Genomic DNA, 20,771 nt, shown 5'->3' on the forward strand with positions numbered 1-20,771 from the left:
ATATGCATGTAGTAAAAAACGGTTATTTCAATATTACAAACAGATACTCCAATTTAAAGAGTCAACAAATGTCCACTGTACTACCTACACTTTGTATTGTTTAGTCGTTGTATATTGTTTAATAGATAACTTAGAATAGATTGAATAAATTGTATCACATTGCACTTAATTTTACGTTTTTCATAATCAGTGATTTCAGTTTTGTTAAATAAATACAACATATGTTATTATTTACTTAAATGTACCGCCCACTAATCTCTGTTTGCCCTATGGTCGACTGGGAGAAAATGCCTTATGGTTTTTATAAATAAATAAAAATTATATTTATGTAACGGGTTTATTTTGTGAATAAATAACGTTTGATCTTAACTATTACACGGATTGCAAAGGTTTATTGAGCATTTGCCGCTTCGAGTTTCAGACGCAATGACTCGGGCATCTCTGCTGGCGGTGGCCGCGGCATTCTCATATATACCTGCAAACATTTAAAAAACTTTATAACCACCCCGACCACACTTTTACACACACACACGACATCGTCCTCGCCGGCGAAGACGACGACCTCAAACACACAACACAACCGGGTGCTCCACACCGGCGACCCCGGGCGCCCCTCCGATCTATCCCCCGTCCAATTCAAACGGGGATCCATATTACGACGGCCTGAGCCGAGGTTTGAACCCCCTAGTGGTGTCCTCAGACTAAAGTCGTATCCGTCAGGCAGGAGTTGGCCTTCAGCCGCTCCATAAGTCCTTCCGCGGGTTTGGAGTGCCGTCTGCATTCGCCCCCTAACGTCCGGTGAAGCTATGAAGGCCAGCTGCGGCCAACAGCATTAGAGTAGTCCGAAAAAAAAACTTTATTTAAGATGTTTAAAAAAAACCGTAATAATTTACGCATGCCGTGACAATGAAAATAATACCTGAGAATAAATAAAAAAAAAAAAAAATACCTGAACTTATTGCAAGTGATAATAATTGTAACTGCATAGTGTATGTCTTGGTGGTTGCTCATGTAAATAAATAAGATTATCAAATTTAGGTCTATTTAGTTATTTACAGACTATGTACTCTACTGTCATATCGAGGAAGAACGTCAGTTCCTCAATGCTTGCAAGTTGCAACTCTTCTCTAACTACTATGAAATTGAGCACAATTATCATTTACTAGCTGTACCCGCGACTTGCGTAAAATATAGTGACCCTGATTAAATAATGAAAATATATTTAATAATCTAACACAATAAAAAAGGTTTCATGGTTCGAGATTCAAAAATGACAAATTTGAATAAAAACATTCAACCCATATTTTATTTTTCCCTCTTAAGGATACAATATTTACAAGCTTTGAATGCCATATTTATTTATATTTGATGTATGTAATGATGAGGCTATTGAGCCTCATCATTACATAGTATAAAACAAAGTCGCTGTCGCTGTATGTCTCTATGTATGCTTAAATTTTTAAAACTACGCAACGGATTTCGAAGCTGTTATTTTAATAGATAGAGTGATTCAAGAGGAAGTATTATATATATAATACATGTACACCGGTGCGAAGCCGGGGCGAGTAGCTAGTATGAAATAAGTTTCATGCTTCTAGCTTTAAAAATGGCCATCCATGAAACCATCGTGATAAATTCTTGATGAATATGTCACGATGGGCTACCTGACCTGAACTCATGCTCATCTTATCATCCTCCACTGGTGCCCCGCCAGCGTAAATCGTTAACGCAGGCGGGTGCATCATTCCATTATCATACAAAACAATATCTTACTTTGACTCCGTCGTATATGAACCATTGGAGACCGGTGAGTGTACCGATCATCACGATCCTAGCACCGAGTCCCTTCCACACGCCCCCCCATCCCAACTTGCTCAGGATTGATCCGATTGTAGCCGATTTGTCCTGAAAATATAAAAATAGTAATCACAATATGCTTTATAATAGGTGGAATAACAAACAAGCTGACAGATCATCTAATGTCATACGACAACACCATTACTTAACAGGGGCGGAAGGAGTTTGTTGGTTATGGAGTCTAGTATCCCCAATGCTAGCAATGTACCATATTAGGTCGACCTCCACGCGGTTCCCCCTCAAAACCATAATGGTTAATTCCTGGTTATTTAATCACATGAGCAAACTGAACTGACATCATGCACATCTTATCATACTTCACTAGTGCTCCGCCGGCGTAAACCGTCAGCGCAGACCAGTGCACCATCCCATTCTCCTCCATTACAGAAAAAACATGACGAACAAAATAATTTCTTTCCAATTGTTCCTCAGTTTTATTCTAATGGGGTTAAATAACGACTTGAATAGAAAGTCGGACCTCTTGCAGAAGACTAAAGAAGACTCAGAGTATTCGTCAGGCAGTATATGATAGCCTTCAGCCGCTCCTTAAGTTGGGTTTGGAGTGCCATCTGCACTCGCCCCCTTGTCCGGTGAAGCTGTAAAGGCCAGCTGCGGCCAACAGCATTAGAATAGTCCGAAAATAAAGTATGAACATAATTTTTATAGGCTTTTTCATTACTTGGTTTGCCTTTGAGACGAGGTGTTCGGCAGGGTGCGGACCAACGGTATTAGAATAGACCAAAAAATATATATTAACATATACTTTTTATAGTTTTTTTTCATTAGTTGGTTTAATTTAGAGACGACGCTGTCGCAGGGTGCATTAGAGAAGACCAAAAAATAAAAATTATATATTTTTTACCTGGTTTAGTTTTGATACGAGAGTATCAGCAGGATGTGAAACGATAGCGCAGAACACGCCAGCGATGTAGCCGGCGGCAAATGTCACCACCAGTTGCTCGTTCTTGCTGCATTCCGCACGTGGTTTTGGCACAACGTACTGGAAATAACAATAAATAACAACACATTGAGAAAATCCTGGTCTTTTGAAGTTAAAAATAGTAATAAATTGCTAAACACACATATCTTTATATTGATTTATAAATGACGAACTTCTAAGATTTTAAATTTAAGAAAATACCTTCGATTTTAGAAACTTCTATTCTTTTGAAGTGTTTTAAAATTAGTACTGATATTATAAACGCGAAAGTTTGTGAGTACGGATCGATGTTTATTACTCTTTCACGCAAAAACTACTGAACGGATTCTGATGAAACTTTACACTAATATAACTTATTCGTAAGAATAACACTTAGGCTATAATTTAAAAAGATATTATCTAAATTGAGCGAAATATAATGATAAATATCAAGTAATAGTGATGGAGAGGAAGTTACACGAGTCAACTAGTTACAACTAATATTTCTTATAAAGACTATTACGCCTTTTTTTTCAGGAATGTAGTGATTAATGTACCTTGTACAATGTCTCGAGGGTCCTCTCGAAGCAGGCGAACTTCATCATGGTGTATGGTATCTGCCGACCCCATAACGGCGCGAGACTCTTGAAGAATGTTCCATAGCCTTCATTCTGCACCATCTTGGGCCAAGCCTCGCGGAGTGTGTTTGCGAAGCCAGGCATGGTCTGTACTCGGACCTGTAATAGTATAATAATATCTTACGACCACTTACACAGCGCCATCTAGTCTCAAGCTAAGCAGAACTTGTGTTATGGGTACTAGATAACTAATATATATATATGTTTTGTCAATACATAATTGACAAAAAATATATATTAGCTATATTATACATAGAAAATAGCCATATAACCAATAATACTAATGAATACAAAATGTATGTACTGTGCGAGGAATCGAACCCGCGACCATACGAAGTAAAGCGGCGAGCTAAACCGCTAGACCACCGGGGCTTCAAAAATCATTTAAACAGTACCTTCACAGCTTCGAAAGGAGATAACGCGATGTCTGCAAACACCTCAGCTGATGCAGAAGCTGCGAGGTACACCAGCGTACGGTAGGTGTAGGCGGTCTCCTCGCCCAAGAAGTCAGAGTAACCAACTTTGAAGACCTCATAGAGACCAAACTTGAACAGACCCTGCGAACAGAAAAAATAATTACTGTAATCTATATCTTAACTAGCTAGCTAGACGCCGTAAACGTTGTTTTGCCATATAACTTAATAACGCTATAAAAAATAGGGGTTGGTGATTGAAGGGTAAAAAATTAGGGTTGTATGTATTATTTAATGCCAATAAATACATAAAAATAAAATAAATAAAAAAGTCGAAAAATAAAAAATTGGGGTGAGCCACCCTTAACACTTAGGCGTATAAAAATTTGTTGTAAACCTATTCTCAGACCTACTGAATATAGGTACATATAAAATTTCATCTAAATCGATCAAGCAATTCCGTAGGAGTATAAACACGAAAACTGTGACACGAGAATTTTATATATTAGAATACTAGCATTTCCCGCCACTTCGTCCGCGTGGAATTTAACTTTATTTGTCTAATATAAAAGATTTTTTTAAAATAACAGAATCCTATGTTAGTCCTTATTACATCAGCTACCTGCCAATAAAAGTCTCGCCAAAATCGGTCCAGCCATTACAGAGATTAGCCGGAACAAACAGATCGACAGACTGACCTTGTTGTTGTTGTTGTTCCTTATTTATATTCACATGCATGTAGTAAACAACGGTTATTTCAATATTACAAACAGACACTCCAATTTTATTTATATGTATAGATGTATAGATATATATGTGAAGCAAAAATTTTGTACCCCTTTTTACGAAAATTGCGCTAACTATATATGAAATCTTGCACACTGTATACATAGTTCATACAGAAAAAAATGCATTACGCTAACTATTTTAAATACTTTAAAAAATTATGATTTACACCTAGTATTGTGAACCACGACAGCTATCTGCCCCGACTTCATCCCCATCCTATCTTCTTCATTTGTGTTACTATTTATTTTTTTAAATAGTGTCCTCCCCCCCCCCCTTTTATATATTTTTTTCATTTTGGTGCCACTGAAAAGCAGTGGTATGTTCACATAAGACATTCAATAAAGCTGAGTGGAGCCATTTCAGTGTTTATATGTATATGTATGAAAATATTTATGTTGATTTAAAATTTTTAAATTAAGTTAAATTATTTGGATAAATTTTATTTTCTGATTTTTTAGTTCGGTTTTCTTATATTGTAACACTGTTGCAAAGCACTGAATAATGACATTAATACATTTTTTTCTTTCTATAGCACCATTCCATTAAAAAATCTGGTACCTGTAAAGAGTATCCAAAGAGGGTAGGCGCCCAGCCTTTAGCGAGCCCCCTGACGCCGTCCTCCCGCACACAAACTCTGAACCCGTTCAGCACGTTCCTGTATTTTTCAGGGTCGACCTGCAGCCGGCACTTCACCAGGTCGAGAGGAACCACTGCGGTGTGGGTAAGACCTGGAAATTTTATGGTATCATATGAATACAAAGAAAAAAACGATATTTAAAATCAGTGCTGACCCTTTAACCTTTTTTATAGAATAGGAACTAACGACCTTGCGGCTCACCTGATGGTAAGTTATTACTGCCGCAACCCGCAACATCAGCGTAATTGCAAGTGAAATGCTGGCCTTTTAACGAGGCCAGCTCTTTACTTAAAGGTTTCAATATCGTATCGGTTTGCCATTACCGTAACCATTGCTGCAACGTGAATCCACAATGTGTTTGTGCATGACAAAGAGTTTCTGGAAAACCGCACAGTGGAGGACCGATATTAATCCAGATGATCAGGATGGTATTTTAGTTTCTGGCGGGTAGTGAGATGGTGAAATTTAGTAGCTAAACAAATCTTCCAAAGCAATCTACTTGGCGGGTAAAATAGGTGAAATAGAGGTCTCTCTCTATGTATAGATATACTTTATTTAAAAATTACTGTAATCTACATATGAATGTACATATTTGGGGGCTGAAATAAATAGATGTAGCCAAGCAAACAACTTTTTACAGTCTAACTCTAAAATCTACAGAAATAAACTTAAAAAAAAAGTTCTGACCGCAAGCAAGCATGCCGTTGAATCCACATAATGCGAAATATTTCGATGATCCAAATTCGCAGGAATCCTGCTGCACGGGAGGTGTTGCCACTGCTAGAGGTTTGTCACTGACAGGCTGAAAATAAACAATATTATAATTATTACTAGCTGACCCGTCAAACGTTGTTTTGACACACAAATTACGGATTAAAAAAATAGGGGTTGATGATAGAAGGGTGAAAAGTTAGGATTATATGTATTTTTAATCCCACATAATAAAAAAATATAAATAACATGTTTTGTCGAAATAATGAAAAAAAAATTTTTCGGGTGAGCTATACTTTACTTTTTACTTAGAGGTATAAAAATTAGTTATAAACCTATACTCAGACCTACTGAATATACATATAAAATTTCGTTAAAATCGGTCAAGCAGTTTCGGACGAGTATAAACGAAAACTTTGACAAAATTTTATATATTAGATATAATCATCAATCACAACCAATCAAATCAAAACAAAATATTAAAGTATTATTAAATTATATTAATATTAAAGTATATTATTAAACAAATATTATACTATTTACGCTTATGATATGTCAAAATTTACCGTCAGTTCGGAATGTATTCGAGCTTGAAGAAGTAACAAGAGACTCAGCTCTTATCCTTTTCAAATGAGCATGTTTACAAAAATATAGAATACAAATTACGGAGAATAGAGTGATCCAGCATATGCTATTGTAAATTTGTGAAAAGATAAAAATAGTGGTCATTATTCATTATTTATATTATATGTGATACAAAAATATCTTACCCCTTTTTACGAAAATTACGCGAACGAATTCAGGAATATGATATTTAAAATTATGCTAATAAAATACATTAAATCAATAAAAAAAACATTACACACACACACTACCATGCAGTTCAGACACACGCATATATTCTTTTGTTTATTGCTAGTGCCTGTGATTATAGAAGTACAGTGGACGCGCGGTAATCCGGCCCCTGTCTTATCAGACCCCCCTTGTAATCCGACATGGTCTGTTATTTATTATTGAATATTTTTTAGACAATATACTTCAGAGTGCATATACATACACACATATATAACATAGAATGTTATCACTGGATCTGTAATTTGTCGGATTACAAGATACTCTTTTGTAAAAAATTCCGGACTTAGCAGTAGCACTCTATAATCCGACAAATTCGATGGTCCGACACTGCCCTGCAAATCGTTTGTCGGATAACTGTATATCGGATAATGTTCAAACATATAATTAAAATTAATTATGCTCGAATATCGACCACTACAATATTATAATTTTTAATACGATCTGAGTTAAGTCAGCATAATAAAAGCACAGCATGAGAACACCACCCCCTCTGATCGATGCCCCGTCCAATTCAAACGGGCACAAAATTACGACGGCCTGAGCCGAGGTTCGAACCCCTAACGGTGCCCTCAGACTAAAGTCATATCCGTCAGGCGGGAGTTGACCTTCAGCTGCTCTATAAGTCCTTCCGCGGGTTTGGAGTGCCATCTGCACTCACCCCCTATCGTGCGGTGAAAAGGCCAGCAGCGGCCAACAGCATTATAATAGTCCCAAAAAAAAGTGCTCTGTGTAAAGACAGCATAATAAAAGCATAGTATACGGACTGTATTACAGGTTACCTGTTCGATTCCCAACGGTGTTGTTGCCTCCTCAGAAGCCTGACAATGTACTGGGTTGAGGGGCGCGGTGAACGGCGACCTTCTAGCCGCGTCCAGAAGTGATGAGAACATTGTGCTCTGTGGTAAAAGGTGTTACTTCATTTTATTATATAACTTATAATATTTCAGGGCAACTTCCACAGCGCCATCTAGTTACCAAGCTTGTGTAATACTTAACAAGTGATGTAAATAAATAGATACATTTTTTTTGTAAACACATACATAATATACTTATAAAACACCCAGATCCATACAAACAATCATACTTATGAATACAAGTGTTTATACAGTGCGAGGAATCGAACCCGCTACCGTCGAAAGTACGGTGGTATGCTAAACCGGTGGCCTAGCCACCGAGGCCGTAACTGGGAATCAAAGATCGTATTATGCGGTGAATGGATTGTTGGTAATGAGAAATTAGAGTCTACGGCCCTAATGTTAGCAATGTACTATGTCAGGTCCACTTCCACCTGGTCTCTTGGAAACCATCTTGGTTCCTTATGGAAAATTAATGCCCTGATCAAGTAGAATAAATCATACTTATACGCACTAATGCTGTAGATAGCGATAGATGAAAGAATTCTTAGAATAGGTTAAATATTCTTTATCCTAATGAAAAAATACAAACTATCAAATCATACCCCAGCCGTCATATAAGATATTTCTTATTGAGCGATTGTTTGAACTTATTACACATCCTAGATAGCAATTCCTTATAGTCCTGCCACGACAGATTACAAATTGGATATTAACACAGATTAAAAATGGAGCATACTTTATGTACGAGACATAAAAACTTCTTTGCATTTATTTTAAATTTCGAACGCGCTTCGCATTCATTTGTTTTAAGAATAAAAAATATTGTTAGAGATGTGAAAATTCCATCATGGCGTTTTATTTATCTCCACAAATTTTCAACTATGATTTATATATAGTTAATGGTCCTTCGACATATTAATAATATTAGAACCAGTGCAATATAACAATTTACGTTATAGTTAATTGTTTTCACATTTAATTCGCCTCAAATCAAAGTTATATTTGATTGTGTCTATAACACGGGCATCTTGTTGGAAAATATATATTATTATTTTTGTTAAAAATGGAGACTAAAGAAGATAATATTGAAAAGTTGAAGCGGTCGAGAGCATATTATAAGGGTAAGATAACGAGAGTTGCTAATTATATTGAAGAATGTAAATATGAAGACATTATGGATTTGGAGGTGAGAATTGAACAAATTAATATGGCTTATAGTAAATATGATAGCTTGCAAGAACTAATTTGCCTTCTTGAAGAGACAGATGAAAGTGATTTATTCAACGATACCGAAGAATTATATTTAAATGTTTTATCACGCATAAAGTCTATAATTAATAATTTGAAATTAAAGTCTACCCGCTGTGAATCCATTGACAATATGCCTAAATCCATAAAAAATAAATTGCCGGTTTTGGAGATTCCTTCTTATGATGGAAAAGATATATGTAAATATAAAACATTCATTGATATGTTCAGAGCAATTATTGATAACGACTGTGATCTTACAAATATTCAGAAACTATTTTATTTACGAAAATATCTCTTCGGCGATGCTCTTAGTCTGATTGATGGTCTTCCGCTCATTAACGAATCATATTCAAAAGCTTTGGAACTATTAGAAGATAGATACAGTAATAAATATATTTTAATTACAAGTCATATATATCATATATTCGACATATCATCTCTCACACGAGGCACAGCAGCCAACCTACGGGAGCTGGTGTCCACCGTGCGGCAAAACGTCGGCGCCCTCGACAGCTTGGGACAACCCGTTGGCGCATGGGATATGATTCTTGTGTCCATTATTTCACGCAAGTTGGACCAGTATACTTGTCGCGCATATTTTGCAGAACGTGATCAGGGCAAGCTTCCTACTTTAGATGACTTATTGAAGTTTTTAGAGCGCCGCGCTTGTAGTTTTGAAGAGAGTAATAAGGTCGAGAATGGTAACAAAATTCATTTGGGTAAGATGAAGTTTACTAATTTTGTAAATACTAAACCTGTATTATATAATTGTTTATTTTGTTCCGCTACTAATCACCGATTATACAAATGTACTAGTTTTAAGTTAGAGTCTGTAGACAACCGACTAAGCTTTGTAAATAAACATGATTTATGTATGATATGTCTTAATAAGCATATGAACAAAAAATGTAATTTTCAATTTAAATGTTCTCATTGTGGTAGCAAATGTCATAATTCTCTTCTTCAGTATGAAGAGGATACACAGACACCAACTACTTCTGTCAGCACTGCTTGCAGTAGCACTGTTGTAAATACAAGTATCTTGTTACCTACTGTCATAGTTAATGTACAGGCTAGTGATGGCAGTTTTCGTAAGGTTCGCGCATTAATGGACAGTGGTAGTCAAACTTCGTTTGTTACTCGTAACCTTGTTAAAGAATTAGGTCTTATACCTTTTAAAAATGAATTTAAGATTGTGACAATAGGTCAACAGGCGCAGCAGGTCAAAGATGGCGTAAATATTAATATAAGTTCTTTAAACACGAGTTATTCTACTTCCGTAAATTGTTCTGTTGTAAATAATATTACTTTACCTATTCCCCAACATAATATCGATTCGTGTAATATTAAAATTCCTAGTAATGTGATACTGGCTGACACCACGTTTAACGTTCCAGGTCCTATCTCTTTATTATTAGCCGCGGACATATTTTTTGATGTTTTGCTTCCCGACAAGATTAAATTAGGACCAGGGAGATGCGTATTACAGAATACATCTTTCGGTTATATTGTTTCGGGGGAAATTCACAGCAAATCTGTGAGCAATTATACTCATTCTATGCATATACTCGCAAATCAATCAGTAGGTAATATTCCAGAAAAACTTTCGAATGTAGATATTTCCATTCCCAATGTTATAGCAACAACAAAACATTCATTTACTGAAAAAGTACATCAACACAATGGTGTTATTTTAAATAATAAGTTTAAAATGTATCGGAATGTCAAATTTGTAAGTGAACTTAAAGTATATGATTTGTTTACAAGGATTATACAAAGAATGAATTTATTATTAAATAAACCTTTTCCTAATGATATATATTGTAAAAATGTATATATAAAATTTAGTAACAATTATTTAGATTCACAATATGCCTTATTTTGTAATTTAGGTAATGTGTCTATAAATTTACTTAATATGCCATATTACCCTCTTATAAGGAAGAATAAAAATATTATAAAATTGATATATAGTGGCAGGACTAGATGTCTAAGTTCTTTACTCTATGATCATTTGTTTGTACACCTAGAGCTACATGTACCACGTGTCAAGCATGATTTATATTTAAAAGATTCACCTACAATTCAATTAGTGGGATTCTATAATACAAGTCTCAATGCATTTGGTTATTGTATATATTATTACCATTGTACGTATAAAAATTATATTATTGTTGTAAATTTGATTTTTATAACATTTTGTATAGTTGTGTTAAGGAATAAGCTTATAATTCATTCTCAGCTTTCAGTTCAGTTACTTTTATCTTTTATTAAATTGTTATTTACTTTTATTGTTATTAGTGATTCGCAAATTACTTCATCTAGGATGAAAACAATTAATCTTACAAGTTTGAGTGTATTTGTATATAATAAACAAGATGATTTAACTCGTTCCAATACTTGTCATTCTGTTGTTATTAAATCGATTACTTCAAAATATTTGTTGTGTGTGGTAGATCCTCACATATTGAGAGATACTAGCCTCCGGTGGTACAGGTCATCACATAGGGAATCTGAATTTATATCTATTAAAACTATGCATTATCATCATTCAAAAGTTTATATATCAAAGACCTGTAGTAAACATATATACATTATTTTATTTAAAGATTCGTGTACTAGTAATTTGTTAACAATTCCAATAAATGTTTTATTCTTATTAAACTGCAATATGTTATCGGATATATTTATACATTCTATAATAGTTTTAAGAAATGAATTACTGAGCTAGGAATAGATTTGAACATTAGTATTTTTAACATGTCTTAACAAAACAGTTATTAATTTCTTTAGTGTGTAGACTATACTTTACTTAAACGATATTACTTTGATTTATTAATAAGATTTTTATAAAACATTATATTATGTAATGTTGTTTCTTAACATTTGTTTGTTTGGGAGCTTTATGTACGAGACATAAAAACTTCTTTGTATTTATTTTAAATTTCGAACGCGCTTCGCATTCATTTGTTTTACGAATAAAAAATATTGTTAGAGATGTGAAAATTCCATCATGGCGTTTTATTTATCTCCACAAATTTTCAACTATGATTTATACACTTACTAAGTGTTAACGCCTACCACTTTCGATTAGCAATAGTTAGGACAGATAATAATGGCTCCGAATATGTTAGGCGCTAGTCAAATCATTATCATTTATCTGTGTCAATAACAATTATTTATTTATCAATAGTTAAATTATTTATTAAACAAATTATTGCAAATATTAAGTAAATTATTGCAAAGAGTATGATAAGTATATCTGTTAAGAAATATTTGGTTTATGTAAAAGAAATTAATATATATTTTAAACAATACGTCAAATTTTGAATAACAAGACTGTCGCGCGATCGCGAATACATCAGACCATTTTATTTCTCTTTTATTACTGCCCTATCTGTGTATCTTATACCCAATGAGAATTATTTATTAACAACATGTATTGCGTTTACTTATAGGTAATCCAATCATATTGGTTGCTAATATTGCTACCTATTTTAATTAAAATATCAACAAACATCATACCGTGTTGCAGTAGTAACCGTCGCCTATGAAGATGAATAGCACTATGAACATCACGTGATCAATTTACAACTTATAGAAAACAACATAAACATTACATAGAACACTCCCGTACATTCCAACATAACTAGTATCAAGTATTAACTAGGTTTGTTACCGGTATGTTGTTTACACATCGTCACATGTTGAGCGGAGCGCGTTTATTTTTAAAAAGTTGGTCTTGAACTATCGGATTTTTTTAATGGTAAATGATGGTGGCCCGTCGGGCGACCCTCGATGATTTTAGTACAGATCGGCCAATCTATTTCGGAGGAGTATCGTTACAAAGAGTGCAAAACTGATATCTAGTTCGCTTTGCGCTTCGCACTAGCTCAATTAGCTTTATTAATGGAGAAATTATATTTCACATTCTGTATTTCTATACGTACCAATTTACGTTCATTAAATAATTTCGATTTGTTCTAATTAACGACATGCGTCATTATCTATAATGATAATATATTTTTTATAATAGATTTTATGCGATGTTATTGAAAACATGACCCTTAAAAAATCTGCTAATACCAAGTACCTTTATCACCTAAGACGACCTCGGTGGTCTAGTGGTTTAGCACACCGCTTTACTTCCGGTGGTCGCCGGTTCGATTCCTCGCACTGCACAAACATTTGTATTTTCTATGCATGTATTTACAGAAAAAAACTTATGTATCATATCAGTCGTCTAGTGCCCATAAAACAAGCTCTGCTTAGCTTGCGACTAGATGGCAATGTGTTAACTGTCCAAGTTTATTTATTTATTATAAACAATATTCAATTCAGAACAGCTTTCTTTAAGACATACTTATATTATGTAATAATAAATGGTTAATTATTTGTAACAGGAAAAAATATCTGATAATCTCAGTACTTATAAGTTCACGGGTAAAACCTCGTAGAGGAAAATCAAAAAACAAAAGAACAAGTTTGATAAGTACATAGGTAACACTACATTACGGGTTTTCCTTATTTGATAATTATATCTAATTATAACGTCTTTCTAAGACGTATATATATCGCGAGTGAAGCAATAACTTACATTTAAAGCTAGTAACTTGTGTAGCAAAGTAACAATTTAAATTTTGGACAAATAAATTTATAAAAATGGCGAAAAACTACCAAACTATTTTGCTGTTGGTGTGCGTATCGTTTTTAGTAATCGTTTCGGTACCACAGAATATGGTACAAGCAGATGTCCTCATTGGAAGTTGTGTTTGGGGAGCCACAGATTATACAGACGACTGCAACGGCGAGTGCAAGCGGCGAGGACACAAAGGTGGACATTGTGGAAGTTTCTTGAACGTTAATTGTTGGTGCGAATAACATTTCTCGTCGAAATCCGGACCGGCAAAAATTTTATTACCTATCCACGGGGACTAAGCCAAATATTTTCGCGTTTATTATTTCATGTAGTTCTACGAAGATATCAATAAAAGGTTGGAACTGTCAAAGTGTAATTACTACAAAGCGATCATGTTATTATATAAATAATTTGTTTACAATTGAATCCAGAATATTCTGTTCCTATACGTTTTTAATTTTTATATAATTACGCGTGAATCTCTTCTAAATTGTGTTCAAAACATATGTTGAGTTTCAGAACTCCACTTATTTAAATGAAATAGAAAAAAAATATGTACAGTGCCATCTAGTGACCATGTTTGTATACTCAGTTTTAAAAAGCTATCGCTAGATGGAACTACTAATTATCTACGTACTATAAATAATTGCGTTTTTTGTAAAATAATAATGCATTTTTATTATTATTTAAGTACAAATATATAATAATTGCAATTAATGTTTTTATGTGTTTACATTTCATAACGGGCTATAATTAATTTTGATATCAAGATGCTTTTATGAGAACATTTAAATTTTTTTTTCATATCATATTCTCATAGTCTGGAAGGGGTGAAATACGGGATGAAAATATGTGGAGACTCTTTATTAATAATAATAATAACTTCAGAACGATTCATACAATGCCATTTAGACTCAAGTTAAACTAGCTAATGCTTGTGTTATGGGTGTGTTATAACTGATACAAAATATAAATACATAGATTTTTTTTCATAAATACATGTATATTATATATAGAAAACACCCAGACCGACATATATATAGAAAACACACAAACAATCATACTCATGAATACAAATGTTTGTGCCGTGCGAGGAATCGTACCCACGACCATCGGATGCAAGGCGGTGTTGAAACATTTGTTAAATCTTATTTAGCAAATCCTAATAATCACTAAATGATTAAATGACAAATGTGCATAGCAATAGTTGTTCATGCACGGGATGTTCATTTAATATTAGACATAGACACCTAAATAAGCCTCAAATATAAGTAAACTGGTTTTTAAAGAAAAATAAAAAATATTGTTGAGTTACTTACCAATTCTTCTCAATTGAATCTGTATACTAAACTAGATGTAGGGAAAAAAAATTTAACTACAAAAAACTTGACGTTCATAAGCGGCAGAAATGTCCTACATGAATAAATTATTTTTTTCTTTTGAATAACTTCAAGTATTACATGAATACTAAAAAGGCAGTTATCCATAAAAATAGATATATTTTTAACCCGTCTGATATTACAAAATGACATAGGTAGGTACTCGTAGTTGATTTATCATGTTATCAATGTAGACGTATAGATACAGTTTTATCAATAACAACTAATCAGAGCGAAACGGGTTATATAATATATAGTCGATTTTTTTAACTTTTAAGAAAATTATTCTCACGACTATAATAGCAAATGGAGTAGTTACTAAATATCGCCATGTAGTCCTCATATATATCGAATATATATTACGGGTACTAGATAACTCATTAAACATACATGTAAGTAATATTTATATATAAAACAGGCATATTCCTGAATACAAATGTTTCTATTGCGTGAGGATCGAAACCGCAACTATAGGAAGGTAAGACAGTGTGTCAAATAGTAATTACACAAGCAAATCGTTTAAAAAGTATTTAGTCTACGTTATGATTATGGGTCCGTACGTTTTAAAAATATTTCAATCCAAAAAGATTACGAATAATTAATTTTTAAGAAGAAATAAAAACAGAGTAACCATATTCAGAATATTCATAACACAACTGGCACTAAATAATAGTACTTTTTATAATAATAAAAAAAGAGAGTTTTTAATTTTAGAACAACTTCAATAAGGTATTAGGTATATACCTATATTCTTAATTAGACAACAGTTCTCGTTCCTATGTGTGACAAGCGCTTTCTTCGTCAATTCTCAACAGATTGTGGTGTTTCTTTTTTAATTAATAGTTTTGTAAATCTGTTCTCATATACGACTAAAGTCGCTTTTTGTCAAACAAAATCTGAAAATACTTAAGTATAAATTATAAAACAAATGATTTAATAATGTACTTACATGTGTGTCTAATATTCTTAATTCAATTAAATACACCCCGAGCGCCGCTACATACGGCTTTAGTCCGCTCACTGGAGGTGTGAGAATGAATTAAAAAAAATCACGTGATTGTCATTTGTCAATCGGCGATGTCTGATTGTGCGATGATAAAACAATATGTAGATAATAGACATAGAGACAGATAACTTAAAAACTCGGATAATTTAATCCACTCTGCGATTTTTTTTAATCGATGTAGTTATACGGAAGGGTGTTCCCGTCTGGGCAGCCGGCACCGGCGCGGCGGCGCACAGTGGGAACTCGCCTAAGAAAGCCATCTCATAAATACTTTTTCTAAAACTCCGTGGATATGCTTGTATAATACCTCAAATTGTAGCCAAAGAGTTACTCTATCATTATAAATATGATTCAAATCTCTGACTATTCATACTTCATAGAATAAAGCCTCTAAAGTCAAGGAATGAAAAAAATGCAAAAATAATTTTGTAACTTAAATTTGTTTGGTATAAGTTTATAGTATCAAAATAATATCAAGTCATATAGTGTGATACCATTTTAGAATGCTTAGAATGTGTACTTTACTATAAAATAAAAATATATTTAGTTTAGTCGAATATTATTTAACTAAAAATCCATATATCGTTATATGTACTATTTTCTTTTCTCAGACTTTCACTTGGAGATTTGACAGTTGCCGAAGCTTGCCGAAGTTCTAAATTTGGTTTTATTTATTAGGAAATATAATGTAATTTGATGGCACAACATTTTTTTTTTTGCAGTTTCACTGCGTAAAATATTTAAATCGAGTATAATATCATGGTGAGATTTGTTTTTTCTGAGTACGTATATTAAGATTTTTTTCTTTATTTAAGAATCTCTGTCTGAATATTCAAAAAAATACTTTTTGCTCAATTATTACTATATATTTTATCTTTTGCCTTACTTTTATCAATTATTTCACACAGTATATAGTTCCCATTCCAATACAAACCTATTCTATAGCGCATAATGATAAATATTTTTTATCAAGTAATTTTGCACGCGTATATGACCATTATTAAGTATAAAATAGTGTATGTATTTGCATATGAAATATTACAGTTCTTCATAAGCATTTGTTATTACTAAATAATTGTTAATTACTCATCTCACCCCAATGAGTGAATTCTCGTGTACCAGACGCGACTTAAGTGTCTTATTGATTTAAAGTGATACAAATTATGTTGATTCTATCTCAAACTACGAAATAATTTTACCGAATCTTCAGATGCGAATATAGCAAAAATTATCGCAAGTATTCAGAAGTCCTTCATAACTCATTTTCGTCACCGCTATACGAAATATGGTCGAAAGAAAGAACAGTTTTTAAATAAAATAGCAATTGATAGGATGGTATTTTCACTGTAAATCTAGAAAAAACTACATGCGAACCTGAACCTCCTACTTCGATAGAGAAAAGAGGAAGACATTCTAAAACGTACGAAGACAGTTCGGACAAAGAAACGGACAAACAAGGCTTGCTTGATACCTGTGGACTTCATACTGAACTCATATGTACAGGGTTTAAGGGTTTCGTCATTGATATTTTACGAGCATTGCCGGCAGAAAACTAGAATGAATTGAGCAATCTTAATGAACCGGCACATATAACAGCATATTCAAAACATTAAGCTATTAGCATTTTCATAAAATTGGATCTGTACAAGGCACAGTACGAAAATATGAGGAGTTGTTTGATAGCAAAGAATTACTTATTGTTTCCATCATACAGGTTGATTTGTGAAGCTAAAGAATCGTACTATCCGCCAAAATTGTATTTTATTTTATTTTTATTGTAATGTATAGAAATTACTAACGTTAAAGCAGAAATCAAATGTATGTACCATTTGCAGTGCAAAACCCACAGAGATGAACAATTTAGAAAAACTACAAAATAAACCTGTCGATGAAACTTCCTATCAATACGAGTATGGCCTTTCAACTTTGCATTCGTGGAACTTATTTTACATTTATCTTACAATCAATATACAAATCAATAAAAATGGTCTGCCACAACAACAGAAAATAAAGATTTAAAAAAGCAAAAGAAGGCTTATGTACAAAGAAGGTTCAGAGAAGAACTTGGATTAAATATAGATAAACCGAAGCAAGTTAGTGGCAACACTAATGACGGCAATACAGCCACAAGATTTTTCCAAAATTATCATTGTACATCAGAAATTACTAGTATATATGAGGAATTAATAAAACTGTTTTATGTTATGAAATGAAATGTGAACGTGTGATACGTTACTTTTCTGTCTTGCCTTTTGGGCAACTTTCAGAAGATGCTCAAGAGTCACGGAACAAAGACGAATGAAGCCTGAACTGTTTATAACAGTTCAGGCTTCATCATGCAAGACAATGTTCGAGGGTAGCCTCTAACAAAGATGTTCTACACGCATTTTTATACACCTCTGACCCATACATAACAAGTTTAAGAAAACCTTCCAATTAAAAATATTTAGTACTTTTTGATGAAGAAAAGGAGCTCTTGAGTGACTTGTAAGCTACCTTTATAAGAATTTTGGTTTTTTACGCTGATACTTTTACTTATTTCTGTATAAACTTCTTAGGACATAAATGTGAGTCTACAAATTCTATATTTTTTGTATTCCTAAATTATTTATAACTATTAAAACTATTTTTTTACTCACAAAGCATACATTATTTAAAAGTATATATATTTAAGATTATCAGAAAAAAAAATCATGTACATATCTTTATTAATACAGAAGTTATAGATTTATGAGATGAAAATGTGTCAAAGTTCCCACTGTGCGGCGCGGCGGGGCAACAAATGATAAGATGAGAATGTAGTCAAGACAGTTAGCCCATTGTAGCTAGCATTGTAGATCTTGTCATGATGGTCATCAGAGGGGACCTGGTGGAGGTCGACCAGGTTTGGTACATTAGACACTATCACTATGTACCTAGTTTTTTTTAGATGGATGATAATGATAATGCACCCGCCTGCGCTAACAGTTTACGTTAGCGAACACCAGGGGAAGATGATAAAACGAGTATGAAGTCAGGTCACCATGGCAAATGGTAATTTACCACGAGGGTTTCCATGGGAAAACCTACTATGTAGTATTATCTTATCTATGCTATTACTAACAATCCCCTGCAGTATTATACTACAGTATATCCTCTCCCCGGGACTGTACAGTACTGTAGTATCTTAGTAACCACTATCACATAATTTTAGGGGGAAAGGAGTGTCACTACTGTGGACTGTGTCAGGTTGGCCTCAGTTCCCCCTGGAAACCATCATGATAAATTCCTGGTGAATTTGCCACCTGAGCTAACTGACCTGACCTCATGCTCATTCTATCATCCTCCACAGTTCCCTGCCAGTGTAAACCGTTAGCGGAGGCAGGTTTACCATACCATTAGCATCTAATAAAGAGACATAAATTTATTGTCATCTAATTAAATAACTACTTATAATAAAAAAATAAATAGGCGTTAATTTTCTGAATAGATAGTAAGTACATACCTACTTCTTTTATTGAATTGGTTAGGCAGTAAAAACTGTAAATTCACCTCACTACACCCATTATTACTTTAAAAAATCACAAGTATAATTAATTAATTACATTTTCCTAATTAAATAAATAATTACATTTACCGATTTCTTAAATTAAATACATTAAATATTAAAAAACGTATCCATCACAGATCAGAGGAAGCATAAACATTCATTTCTGTAAACAATGAGTAATAAATTTTATGCTCCATTTGCGCGTCATTTCTGATAATGTAAAAAAACACATGACTATAATAAATGAAAAAAAAACAAATTGGCAAAAAGTAGATACCTACATACTAAAAAGAAGCGATGTCTGGCAAGAACGAGACAACGGATAACTAACATAAAGAGTAAAGGAAGTCCTGCGTTTTAAAATTGAGAAATATATATATGTACATTTTATGATACAAAAAAACCGGTAAAAAAATTAAACATTCAGTGATTTAAAAGTTCTTCCTTCGATTAAGTACTAATAACTTTTAAACAACACACTTTTATTGAATTACCTAAAAATAATATTGTTTTTATGAATGTTAATGTTGTTATATATAATTGTTAATAATAATGTTATGAAAACTAGATCCATAATTCATAGGTTGAATGAAACACTGAAATTACGAATTTAAGTGACTAGTGCTCAATAATGTAACGTAACAAATGCAAGTTGCCAGTATAAATAATTATATTTATTTTAGGAAAATCGAGATCAACTTGGAATTGTTAGTTACGAGCAATAGCTAACCCGTAGTGTGTGGTCGACCTCTTCGAGGTTCCCCATGGAATACACTGTGATAAATATTTGGTGTATAAGTCACAATGTGTCCTCATGATTTTCTTATTATCCTGCACTAGTGTCTCGTTAGTATATACCAGTAGCGCAGGCAACATGACATTATAATCCATTAATATAATAATAATAATGTCAGCACAATTCACACTGCGCCATCTACACCCAAGTTAAGCTACGTAAAGCTTGTGTTATGGGTGACTGATACGAATACATAGTTTTTTTTGTGCATACATATATATACATAATTATACATAGAAATCACCCAGACCGACACCAACAATCATACTTATGAATACAAATGTATGTGCCGTGCGAGGAATCGAACCCGCAATCATCGGAAGTAAGGCGGTGTGCTACACCGCTAGATCACCGAGGTCGTTAAATATAATAATTGTAATTTTAACATTTTGATTGTAGTGTGAAAACCGAAAAAAAATATAAATATAATCCTTGACACAATTTTTAATAAAATAAGGAGACTGTAAATTTTTTGATGTGGAATACATTATTTTT

At 33.3% G+C, this 20,771-nt stretch overlaps 1 protein-coding gene across 1 annotated transcript; it reads right to left on the reverse strand.

The window, feature by feature from the left end:
• Positions 1 to 338: 338 nt before the first annotated feature.
• LOC131840769 (phosphate carrier protein, mitochondrial-like) lies at positions 339 to 19,561 on the reverse strand. Its single transcript, XM_059188965.1, has 10 exons — positions 19,440 to 19,561; positions 15,895 to 15,965; positions 7,599 to 7,715; positions 5,941 to 6,055; positions 5,175 to 5,344; positions 3,810 to 3,971; positions 3,334 to 3,513; positions 2,720 to 2,857; positions 1,774 to 1,905; positions 339 to 475 (listed from the first exon to the last, which is right to left on the reverse strand). Coding segments are annotated over exons 1-10 (1,170 nt in total). The 5' UTR covers positions 19,441 to 19,561; the 3' UTR covers positions 339 to 391.
• Between the last annotated feature and the right edge of the window lie 1,210 nt (positions 19,562 to 20,771).

Source organism: Achroia grisella, unplaced genomic scaffold (assembly GCF_030625045.1).
Source record: "Achroia grisella isolate CSIRO2021 unplaced genomic scaffold, CSIRO_AGI_Agris_v1 utg149, whole genome shotgun sequence".
Taxonomy (NCBI): domain Eukaryota; kingdom Metazoa; phylum Arthropoda; class Insecta; order Lepidoptera; family Pyralidae; genus Achroia; species Achroia grisella.

What these genes read in the sequence shown, in the direction of transcription:
- LOC131840769 (XM_059188965.1), bottom strand. An exon ending in CTCCTTTCGAAGCTGTGAAG is followed by an intron (nt 3,514 to 3,809) that starts GTACTGTTTAAA and finishes ATACTATTACAG; the next exon opens with GTCCGAGTACAGACCATGCC. An exon ending in TCATATACGACGGAGTCAAA is followed by an intron (nt 476 to 1,773) that starts GTAAGATATTGT and finishes AAATGTTTGCAG; the next exon opens with GTATATATGAGAATGCCGCG.